This window comes from Sus scrofa, chromosome 17 (assembly GCF_000003025.6).
Source record: "Sus scrofa isolate TJ Tabasco breed Duroc chromosome 17, Sscrofa11.1, whole genome shotgun sequence".
Taxonomy (NCBI): Eukaryota; Metazoa; Chordata; class Mammalia; order Artiodactyla; family Suidae; genus Sus; species Sus scrofa.
The window spans coordinates 61,410,971-61,423,149 of record NC_010459.5 but is presented as its reverse complement, the minus strand read 5'-3'; the positions used below and the strand labels follow the sequence as shown (position 1 = coordinate 61,423,149).

General features: G+C 63.8%; 1 protein-coding gene across 2 annotated transcripts in view; it reads right to left on the bottom strand.

The window, feature by feature from the left end:
* The window catches only part of CDH4 (cadherin 4), a 494,919-nt gene that overhangs the window by 31,005 nt on the left and 451,735 nt on the right, over window positions 1-12,179 (bottom strand). For both annotated transcript variants that reach the window (XM_021078205.1, XM_021078206.1), the window contains one exon: window positions 10,141-10,313. In XM_021078205.1, the coding sequence (XP_020933864.1) occupies window positions 10,141-10,313 (173 nt within the window). The remainder of the gene's footprint in view (window positions 1-10,140; window positions 10,314-12,179) is intronic.

The following is a 12,179-nucleotide window of genomic DNA, read 5'->3' as shown; positions in this document are numbered from 1 at the left end:
GATCCAGCTAGACCTGAAGCCACACTTTGTGTTCAATGACATAAGTCAGTGATTCCTTGTTTGTTTGACCTGGTTGGAGCTGGTTCTCTCCTTTGCCAGAAGGTCAGGTCCACCTATCACTGCCATCCATTTCTCAAGAAGGACGGAGGGATGACGGGGTGTCTGATGCAGGACAACAGCAGGACCAGCTGCTGCCCTCCCTGGCCTCCCAGAGCACCACTGTCCCCAAGCCCCGGGACACCAACAGGACCTGGGGACAGACTCAGGGCCTCACGCTTATGGCCTCCGTTGGGGTATTGTGGCAGGGCTCCCCCCGCAGCCACACAAGAGTCACCCCCACACGGTGGACAAAGTCATGCCCTCCGCCCGGCGCTGTTCAGATGACGCCTCGGGGCCAGGACCTCCTCGCTCTTCAGTAAACAAACTCCACAAAGCAGTTTAAGCTGCTGCTACACCCGCCTTCGTTAGAAATCAGTCCTGACAACCGTGTACTTTTAAAGGGCCTTCCATGGAAGTCCGGGCCCAGGCCAGAGACGCCGCCCCTGGAATGGCCTCTGCATCACAGCTCCCGTCCCAGAGGGGGAACCAAGGCCAAGACCCACCTGCCTGGTGCCGGGAGCTGAAGCAGGCTGGCCTCACCCCCGCCCCCTTGCCCACTTTTGCTGTGGCCACGTGGACAGGGCCTCCTTGGGACTTGGGGCCTCCCCTCAGGGACAGCCCCCGCCCCAGGATCGGTGCGGGGCTGTTCGCACGCTCTGCTCCATCTCATCCACAAGGCCTCCCACCCATGCCTGCGCCCCCCACCAGAACCCCTCTCTCCTGAGGCTGCTTTTCCTCTAGGCATCAGTAGGGCTGCCCTCCGCTTGCCCTCGCCCCACGAGCCGGGCTCCAGAGCCCAGACTTCAGGGCTCTCTCTGGAGTCCAGAACGTGCCTGCACACTGTTCCAAATGCGGCTGCCCCTAACCCAGATCCAGTGACAGGTGTCCTTGAAAGAGAAGATGAGGACGCAGGGAGGTGGCGGCCATGGGAGACGGGGCAGAGACCGGGGTGACCACCAGCCAAGAGACCCAGGGGCCGCGGCAACATGATGGTAGCTGGAAGCAGCACGGGAGGCCTCCCGCGAGCCCCCGGAAGGACCCAGCCCTGCCCACACCTCGGTCTCGGACCTCCGTCTCCAGCGCCGGCAGAGGATGCTCTTCCGTGGTCCATGAGGCCAGTGCGTGGTCACCCCAGGACCCGCAGGCCTCTGGGGAGAAGGAGGCACCTGAAATGTCCCGCCCCTGCCAGCCTTTCTCAAAGTGGACAGTGGGACCCCGTGGCCCCACCGTCAGAGCTCTGTGGGACCGGCCGGTGGGAAGGTGGGGCCTCAGCGGGCAGAGGCGATAGGAGCCATCACATCTCACCCCTGACCTCCCTCCTGGGACTGGCCGCCCCTGCCAGGGGCCCGAGCGGGAGCACCAGCGGATTCAGGCCCAGAGCCAAGGGAGGGATTGGACCAGAGGAGAGGAAGACTGTTCCCTCAGAAAACCGCAGTCGTTCTCAGCTCCAGAATCGTGGAGTCGCGGCCTCCACAGGGGACCACTGGGGGCGGCCGCCCTCAGAAGACGCTGAAGAGAAGCAAACATCTCAGAGACGCAGGGACACGTGCTCAGATGTGCACCTGCACGTTGGTGTGCCACACGTATGCACTTCTATACCCCCAGGTATGCAAGTGTTTGTGTACCAGTGTGCACGCACATACGTGTATGTGTGTATGTGTACACACACGCGTGTCAGGATGCATGTGTGTGTGCGTATCCACGTGTGCACGCGTGGCGTACCCGCCTGTGTGCATGCACGTGCGTGCCTGTGGGAGAGCATGTTGTGCAGCCGGCCACCACTAGGGGGCGTGCCCAGTCTTGCATTTGGGAGCCCGGACGGGGGGCCTTCCTGACCAAGGTGGGGGGAGCGGCAAGAAAACCCACAGGAGGAAGCGACAGGGCAGGGGCCGTGGTGGAACCCAGTGTGTCCCCTGGGCGGGCACAGGATTGGCGCGTCCCGGGCGCCCTGGGGGATGCCGACCAGGCCCCCTGCGCTTTCTTTTTCTAAGAGAAAGCATCTTTTTGAGACTTCATGGTGGTCATCCCTTTCTCTTTCACCAGGTCCCTTCTGGGGTGCTACTTAGAGGCCGAGGGTGGTGGGCAGGTCCCACGGGCATCCCCGGGAAGCGCAGGTAGCCGTCTCATCTTTTCTCTGCAGGCGGGGCTGGCGTGGGTGGGGTTTTGAGGTTTTATTTAAGAAGCCTTTCTCAGACCTTGTGTGACCGTGCACTGCACGCTCACCTGAGGCCAGCTGAGGGGCCGGGAGCCAGCCGGCTGCTGCCCTGGCGCCCCCTCCTGGTGACGGCACAGACCACACTCTGCACCCTGGCCAGCCTGTGAGCAGGGCCAGGCCCTCCCGCTGTGCCGGGGTCAGACTGGGTCAAGGGAGGGGCAGGTGACTCCCTCAGGGTCCTGGGCTGGCCAGCGGAGTGCCTGGGGCCCGGCCATCAGAGGCTGAATCCCAGCAACCTGGACGAGCTCCAGACTGGCCAGCATTCCTGATCTTGCTGCTCCTGCCTCTGCGCTCCCTGTCCACCCGCCGGGGACAGGTGGGTGGCTAGAGGCGGGGGCGAAGGCCAGTGGGTAACAGCCACTCACCACCGTGGGGCATCCTGAGCAGGGCCCCCGCCGCCAGCTGGGGCCACTGCCCAGCGGTAGCCACCTGCCCCTGCTGGGTGCAGAGAACACGGCCAGATGCCCCTGGAGCCAGGCAGCAGTGGGGCCACAGTGAATTCATTCAAATGCAGTTTGGCCATTTTCAAGTTCAAGAGGAGGGAAGAAAACCTCAAGCAGCTGTCCCTGGGGACTTGCTCACCTCCCCATAGCTCAGCATCTGAATTTTGCAGAACATCCATCAATAATGCAGGCGGCCGGCCTGCCCTAGAAAAGCATCAAAGATTCCTGCGCCCCATGAGCCCTCGGCCCTCCTGCACCCAGCCCGCATCCGCCTGTCCCACTGCTCCTGGGCTGCATGCCACAGCGCCCTGAGCGCATCACCCCACCAGGTGGCTGGCACGCGGGTGAAAATCGAGGCCGAGAGGCCAGCAGTCCACACTCAGGTGGGCAGACGAATGAGCCCAGGGCATCAGGGTGGCTGCTGGGGAGGTCCCTGTCCCTGGCTAGGTCAGCGCATCCCTGGCGTGGCGGGTCACTGCTGCGAGACAGCGCACACTGAGGGCGGGGCCTTCTCCCTGCATCTGGTCCTCATGTGCTCAGCCCTCGGGCGTCCGCTTGGGGCCCGAGAATGCGACTAGGGGCCCAGAAGACGGGCGCCGTGGAAGGAGCCACGAGGCGGGAGGAGCCTTGCCCACGTGAAGTGCGTGGAGACTCATCCCAAAAGGCATGGGCCGAGCGGCCACTGAGGACAACAGGCCGCGCTCTTGGGAAGTTGCTGCCTGGGACCTAGGCGTGTGCCCCCGGAACCAGGACAGGCCTCCAGGCAGATACTGGAGCCGTGCTGACCGCAGCACGGGCTCCACACTGGGCCTGCAGGGTGATCAGACCTGCGGAGCCCACTCGCACCCAGAGCCTCAGCAGGCCCCAGCCGCCCTCCCCCTGGGAACCCCGCAGCCTGGGGGCAGCGTGTGATGCGGGCAGCCCGGGAGCCCTTAGTTCTTCCCGCCCTACCCTAGCCCAGGGCCTCAAGTCTGAGGTCAGAGCTGCACACCGTGGGGTCGGGGAGGAGAGCCACCCTCCCGACTGCCCGCTGTCCTTGGGATCTGGCTTCCCGGGAGTCCGTCACTGAAACCCACCCCTTCCCCAGGGAAGCCTCATGCTGAGCTCTGTGCCCTCTGCAGCGGCCTCAGGGCACCCCCTTGGCTCCGCCCACACTGGGGGGGAGGCACCTGGGGGCCTTATTGGCTCCTCCCCAAGCCCCAGCCAGCCCATCTCCCCTCCTCACCCTATAGCCGGTTTGGTTTCTGCTCCACTGAGCTGGGCCAAAACCCAGAAAATTACAACTCTTTGGGTAGGGCCTGCTGCCTGGGGGCGGGGGTGGGCACGACGCACAGACCCCTCTGGTTCCTGATGGGCGCAGTTGGGTGCGGTGCTGGACACCCTGCCCCTGGGCACAGAGGGAAGGGCGCCACCTGGTGACCACTGAGGACTCTGTGAGTCCAGGAATCTGGGGAGAACATGAGTGGGGAGTGGCCTGGGGGCGGATGGGGGACACGGGAGGTCCTGTCCCGTCCAGGGAGACAGGGCCACCCCGGCTTCTCCTGACCCCACAGCCCGGGTCACAGACACACAGACCTCGCCACTGGGGGTGTGGCAGCCACAGCTGCGTGCACGCACCTCTCACCTGACCACAGAGGGGCCACATCCCCGGTTCTAGAAGCCTGGGCTCCGTGGGGCCTGGACGTGGGGTGTCCTGTGCATGAACCCCTGGCCTCCACCCCCACTGCAGTGTAACCACCCAAACTGTCCCCAGACGTGGCTGATGTCCCTGAGGGGAATCACCCCGGATGAGAACCAGCACTCTGGGGGAGGAGACGGCGGACAAGCAAAACGTGTCACCCCAGGGGCGACAAGGCCATGCAGAAAGGAGGCAGCGGAAAGCAGCAGAGGGTGTGTTCGTTGAAGCAGGACGGCCCCGCTGGGCTTCTGTGCCAGGGCAGGGAGCTCAGGGAGCCGGCGGGTGTGTGGGGAGGATGTTGTGAGCGGAGGAGGCGGCGAAAGGCCCTGGGGCGGGTGCTCCAGCCTGGCCAGGAGGGTGCGAGGGAGCAGGGGTCGGCTTGGGCTTCACTCTGGGGAGACGGGCGGCCAGGACTGGACGGCGCGTGGGCAGGACGGCCTGACTGCTGACTGAGGGCAGACTGCGGCGCGGGAGCAGGGACACCACCTGGGCAGGTGCCATCACGGTCTGAACAGGAGGTGGCGGCAGCCTCGGCCTGGTGCCAGGTGGGGAGGGTGAGACGTCGCGAAGGAAGAAGACAGACACTTATGGGCAGCCAGGGGAGTCTGCGCACAGACCCCGGGGTGGGGTGGGTCTGAGCCACTGAGCAGGCCAGGGCAAGGTTCTACGCACGTTCTCAGCAGAGGGGACACACGGGGATGCCTCTTCCTTCTGCCAGGAGGTGCCCTTGCTCCCCATCCTGAAATGCAAGGCCCTCCAGGCTGCTGAGGGAGAGGCAGCAGGGGTGCAGGCAAGGGGCAAGAAAGCAGCCAGGGCTTCCTGGCAGAGGAGGCAGGGCAGGGCCGGTGAAGGCTCTCATCTCAGGTCAGACCTCCATCTCGCCACCCCATGGGGGCAGCCCAGCTACTCCCCCGGGAGGCCCAGCCCTGGACCTGCCTGCAGGGCCCCCTGCTGCCCGGAACCGTGAGCCCCGGGTCAGCGCCAGGCCTGTTTGCCACGGTGGTGACTACACCCGAACGGACGCCTGTGCACAGTTGCCGGCCGAGCCCGGCTCAATGAACGGGCGTGGCTGGGAAAGTGTCACCTGCAGCCACTGTGTGGTGGGAGGTCCAGGAGGCAGGAATGGGCCTGGGGGAGCACTGGGCTGCCCCTGGGCTGCATGTGCGGCTCTGCTGGCCTGTCTCCAAATGACAGAGTCCAAAGGGCCTCAGCGCTTTGCGTCTCTCTTTAAAGGAAACGCTGTCCTCTGCTCTCGGGCTCGCCGCTTCCTGTGACAGCCTTGAGGAGAGGCCGGCGTTCGGAAAGCCCTGGAAATGCTGGGAACCAGGATGTGTTGAGAATCCCAAAGCCAGTGCCCCTTGGTGCTCGTGGCTCCCGGAGGGGATCCTCAGTGCAGGCGCCACCCCCAGGCCTGGCACTTACACACCACGGTCACGCAAGACCCTGCCCCGCGCCAGCTCAGCAGTTAAAATTCCCTCCGAAAGATGCTAGGAGGAGGGCCCAGCAGGGCTTCTCCCTCACATCCTGCCCCTTGGAGCTCATGATCTCGGGGCAGGGGTCATAGGCACCCTGGGAGGGGGCAATGTGGGGAGGGGGGATGAGGTGGTGCCTGGAAACCCAGCAAGATGGGGGCACCCGGAGGGGGCGCTCAGGAGAAGGGGGTCATTACGAGAGCCCAGGCCCAGGGAACACAGGTGTGGTGGCTCCTGGGCAGGACTGGGTGGCAGCCAGGGCGGCCTGGGCACAGCGCAGGGCCCAATGGGCAGGGAGGTGCGGCCAGCCACGGTCTCAGGGCAATCACAGCCCGCAGTCCTCGGATGCGCTCATCAGTACAGATGGCTCGTGTTCAGTTATTTCATCTGATCCACCTGAGATTCAGAAGCCACCTGCTCTGGGGCGGAGGTGGGGGCGCTGGCGAGGGGCTGTGACCCACCCAGCAGCTGCCCCAAAGAAGACGCCAGGCCCTCCTGATCTGCAGCCCCGCTCTCAGGGACCTTGTCACCTGTCAGTTCCTTCCCATCAGGTGTCACCGTGTCGCTGCGGAGGGGGTCTCTGAGAGGTTGCGGGTCAGAGCGGACAAGCACAGGGACCGCTCGGTTAAAAGTGACCGGCAGATAAACGCTCACCCCAAGTCTTGGTGAGAGCATGTCCACGCAGGGTCTGGGACACACAGCAGCCTGATCTGTGTTTGCCTCTAGCTCGGATTTAGGTGGGTGGCCCATGGTTCCCTGGGGGGCAGGGCCTCTCCAGAGCTGCCCCCGGAAAAGACTCCAGAGGGGGGTCGGGCCCAGGGCCATGACAGGCCCTTCCTCTGGCTTCAGGGCAGCACTTGTCTCACTCAGGCGACACTCAGGCTCCCGTTTCTTTTTCCTTTTTTTTTTTTTTTTTTGTCTTTTTAAGGCCGCACTTGCGACATATAGAGGGTCCCAGGCTAGGGGTCCCATCGGAGCTACGGCTGCCAGCCTACACCACAGCCGCAGTATCACAGGATCTGAGCCGCGTCTGCGATCTACACCACAGCTCACGGCAGCGCCGGATCCTTAGCCCACTGAGCGAGGCCAGGGATCAAACCCACATCCTCATGGATCCTACTCGGGTTTGTCAGCGATGAGCCACGACAGAAAAACTCCTCATGGCCCCAGTTCTGAGATGAGGAAATGAAGCTTCCTCATGGCTAAAGAGGGCTGGCCTTTATGGAAAGATTTGGGGGTGCCCGGGGTGGCCCCATGGCTGGATGAGGCCCCAAGATGGGTGCTGTCTGCCTCGCACAGGATTTTAAAGAATGGCAGCCCGAGGCCCTCCTTGCTGTCTGCGGCACGGAAGCCCCGGTAGGGCAGAGCCCCCCGAGGCTGCCCCCAGGCCACGCACCAGCCCTCCCCTCACCCCAGCGTGAATCCCGGCTCCTGCTGGTGTCCAGAGGGTCCGGCATGGGGGTGGGGTGGGCCTGGGCCCCTGGGGCAGAGCCTCTCTTGAGTTCCAAGACCCCGTGACCCCCATGACTGCGACCCCAGGGAATTCAGAGGAACCCGCAGCCTCGCCTTCTCAACTGGAAAGAAATGCTATTACCCGGATTCAGATGTGCTAAGGTGCAGGGTGGGTGCCCGGCCGGCACTGTGGGGTCCCCGGGGCCTGGCGTCTAGGTTCTGCCTAGGCGACGACTCCGCATCACTCACAAAAGAACGGGAAGCAAGTACGGATGCCCTCGAGATCCCTGGGTCTCTCCCTCTGCCTCCTGTTTTTGGGAGGCGGCCGGCCTGGGCTCTGTCCCTGTGCCCACACCTGCCACTTGTTCACAGATACATACACGCTGGGAACAGACCCCCACAAGCCGTCCAAGGGTGGGCCCCTCCCTCTGCCAACTTCTAGAAGGTGCTCTGGAGCCTGCCCCTTTGCTTCTGGCCAGAGGCCCCCAAATGCCTCTCCTTCTGCGCAGCCGACAGACGTCGGCTGGTACCGCCCCTCCCCGCCTCTGTTTCCTGGGCCTGGCGGCCACACTCATCACCAGGCGGCAGAGGGTGGAGGACGGCTGGGCAGGGGTGGGGTCCGTCCCTGTGGCGGGGGGACGGCGGGGCCAGGCGTGCTGGGACCTTGGACTTCAGGTCTGAGAACTCAGAGGGGATGCACTTCCCGCTTTCGGGCCCCCAGAGGTGTCCTCTGTTACGCCAGCCCTGGCACACCAGCGAGGGACCCTTCCTGGGCGCCTCCCTGACCGCTCCGTCCCCATCCCGGCCCCCTGTGGACAGTGCGTGACCCTATCTCGTTATAACACACACCGCTGCCAGAGCTGATTTGGCTCGTGCGGAGTCTCCCTTGTCCGTTTCTTCCTCCCACAAAGTGAGCCCCACACAAGCAGGGACACCCCTTGCACTGTTTGCTTCTGTCTCCCCAGCACCCCTGGTGGTTTCGAGCACAAAGCAGGCGCTCCGTGAAATGTTCTGATGGAAAGGAAGCGAGAGTGTTGAGTGGTATCTGCGATTACTCGAAACAAGGTAGACGTGTGTGCAGCGTTCAGGAAATCCAGGTCCTTGGTCCCAAAGAGGACAAAATACCATTCATTCTATCAGCTCCTCAAGGATCAGAGCAAGGCCACCTCCTCTGAGAAGCCTCCCCTGATTTCTCGATCGTTAGATTTCATCCGCTCACAGCAATAACCCTGTGCACACGATCCACTGCCCACACACGGGATCCACTGCCCACACACGGGAGCCACTGCCCACGCACGTGATCCACTGCTACACACGCGACCACTGCAGCACGTCCACCCCCGGCCCTGGGCGGAGCCCTCATCTAACACACAGCACTTCTGTCCACACCGGCTAAGTGAGGCAGAAGCACACGGGACACGTGCTCCTGCTCAGGGGTGACCTCGCCCGCATCTCCCCTGACCCTGCACGTGCCCACGTCCCAGACAGGAGACGCTGTGGCCGATGCTCAGAGCTGTCCCCTGCTCAGCCAAGCCTGAGTCCCCATGGACCCCAAGGCCACCCTGCTTCCCGTTGAGCCACAGATGCATAGACTACCTTTCCCCTGGCCCCTCTGTCCCACCCACCACGTGGGTGCTGCCTCGTGCATTTCCCAGGGATGTAGGCAGGTGGCACTTGCCAGGCCATGGCCTGGCATGTATGGATCCGGAAGGTGTGGGGTGACAATTTGCTGAGACAAGTCCTGGCAGGTGTGGCGAGTCTGAAGTCTTGGCTCCATGGCTTCCCCAACCTGCCAGCATCACTGGATGTGGAGACTCAGTCAGGGAAGGGACCATCTGTCCCTTCCTTGCCAGCCTCGGCCCCGCAAAGCAGCCCCCAGCAAGGAGACCCCAGCCCCAGATGGAGGTGGCCCCCCAGAGGTCCAGGCTGGCAGAGCTCTCGGGGAGAGAGAGTCTGCTGGGAAGCGCCTGCTTCAGGCCGCGGACCAACCCCCGTTTACTGAGCTCAGCGCGGGCTCCTCCCTGGAGACGCAGAGCAACAGGGGACCAGACGGCAAGGCCAGAGGGGGCGGCAGCACTCATCTGGGGGACAGGGGCCCGTGCCACAGCTGGGTCTGGCAGCCAAGAGGGGTGACCCATTGTCGGGGGGGACGCCCTGTTCCTGGCGGGAGAGTCCCCTCCACCCCGTCCCCATCCCACCCACACCCATGACGGCCTCCTTCTAGGTCTGGCTCTGGGCAGGAGGGGGGGCACTCAGCGGGGAGGAGGAAGGTGGTAACAGAGGTGCCAGCCTCCTGGGCTCCCAGGGGTGGCCGGGAGGTAGGCAGCACCGGGCGCCAGCAGGGGTCAGTGGGCGCCGTTCCAACCACGCCTGGTCTGGTGAGAAGAGCTGCCCACCCCGTCCGAGGGCACCGCTGGGCCTCAGCAGGATGGCCACTGGGGAGGGGGCGGGGCAGGTGCTCCAGGCAGGTGCAGTGCTCAGGTTCCCAGAGGGTCCTTGAGCTCCTCCAGACCTGGGTCCTGCCATGACCACAGCCCGCGGGCCCCATGCAGGCCAGAGGGGCCTGTTCTGGAAGCTCTGGGACCAGCTCGGTGATTCGCCCAAAGGGCTGCTTTGCTCAGCCTGTCTCCCTCGGGCAGCACAGGACACGGACGTCCCGGGCCCCACGGGAGAGACCCACCCTGGGGCTCGGAGGTCCTCCGAGGCCGGGGGCTCGGGGCCAGCCCTCCCGTGCCGGCTGCAGGGGGGAGGCCACGCTCCCCAGCCCGGGGGCCCCCTCACCTCGCGGTCCAGGCCGGCGGCCACCGTCACGATGTCCCCCGTCTCGCTGTTGATGGTGAACATGTTCTGGGAGGGGCTCTGCGGGGTCTGGGTCACGATCCGGTACCGCACCATCCCGTTGGCCGTGGTGCCGTCGTCGGCGTCGTTGGCCGTGACCGTCATCACGTAAGTGCCTGGAACAGAGACGGCAGCTTGCACGGGGTCGCCCGCCACCCCGTCACGGCCCGGGCAGACCTCACCAGCCGGCCACACATCTCCCTGGAGGCTGCATGCGGGGCAGGTCCCTCCCCGCCCCGGTGCCGGACACCCAGCCGAGGAGAGGAGACATCCCCCCGCCCCGACACGGCGCCCAGAGCTGTGGAGGAGTTCCTTCTGGGCTCGCGTCTCTGAGGTCACCTGCTCTGGTGCCGTCGGTGGGGCGGACAGAGGCCCTGGAGGAGCCGCCGGGGGCAGCAGAGCCAGCAATTCGGACTCAAAAGCCGGCGCTCACCTCACCCTCCGCCACCAGCCCCACCCTGAGCCACAGGGCCCAGGGCGTCAAGGGCAGTGCTGGCCGAGGCTCTGGCTCCCACGCAGGATGCAGGAGGCAGCAACTCGGCTGCATGTCAGAAGGTGTTCGAGGGCGAAGGCAAGGCAGGAGACCCCCTCAGAGGGGATGCCGGGCGTCGGGGGAGGGGGGCACGTGGGATGCGTGACCACCTGGGTTCAGAGCCCAGGTTTGGTAAGCCACCCACCCCTCCCCCAGCAGCGCCTGCTTCGCCCCTGTGAGGGCTGAGTCCACACCCCCCGCCTTCTGAGAGCAACATCTGGGGTTCCTGTCGGCGTACCCCCTTCCCCACTGTGGGGCGCCCTGGCCGGATCAGGACTTCCCTCCCCGGCCACGGTGATGGGGTCACCAGTAGGAGCCTGGACCAAGGAGGCACAGCTGGGGTTTCTGGGAAAGCAGCACCCTTTTCTGCCCCTGGATGCTGGTGGGTCAGTGTGTGAGCTTGGGGACTGTGGTCAGTTTGGGGCCACAAAGAAGGGGACTGAGGTCGGGCCATCTTGGGGGAAAAAAAAGCCAAGAGGGGCTCCGGTGACCACCTCTTCCTGGGCAGCCCCTGGGTCAAGCTGCACCTGAAGGTGGTGTCTATATATTTAAAACACGAATACTTTAAAAATAAAGCAGTGTTAGGTTCACAGTAACGTTGAGGGGAAGGTAGCCACAGACATTCTGCACACCTGAGCCAATCAATGACTTCACTCTTGCTTTAGGCCCTTTTAGTCTGAGTTTCCGTCACTTGTGACCCAGAGTTCTGACCGACATGGGCCCCCAGCCCGGCACCTGCCACTGGAGGCTGGGGCATGGGGCCCTTGTCCCCATCTGCATGTTCTTAGGTCAGGGCCTTGTTCTCAGGTTGGGGACCGTGTGCTGTCCAGGGCCCACTGGGAATCTGCGTTAGCTTTCAGCTTTTCCTGAATAAAAATGTCTCAAGGTAGGTGCGTTTTATGAAAACAGAAGGGAAAGCAGGGAGAGAGGGAGGCGGCGGTCTCTTCACAGGGCATGGGTTTATCTATCCTCGTCCACAAACCCTCAGGCAGGGGCTCAGGACCAGACTTTTCATTCCTGAAAGACCAGAAGTCCCATCCCGGGCGGGCTGGACCCCGCAATAGAGGGAGGCTGAGAAGCACCTGGCCTGTAGGCCCTCCCGCCTGCTTACTGAATCCAGACATATCAGAAAATTCACTTTTTTAAAGAGCACAAGCCAGAGGTTTTGAGAATATCCAACAAAGTTCTGCGACTGTCCTTAAAACGCATCTAACTGCAGGATAGTCCATCGCTGCAAAGAAATCTGTATCCATTCAGATCCCCCCCGCACTCCCCCAGCCCCTGGCGACACTCGTCTACCCTCTGTTTCTGCAGACCGGCCTTTTCTGAACATGTGCTAGAAACGGAATCACACTGTGTGGCTCTGTGTCTGGCTTCTTTCACTGAGCCTGACGTTTTCAAGGCTCGTTCCTTTTATCCGGAATGATCCCCGGCACACGGGGATCTGCAG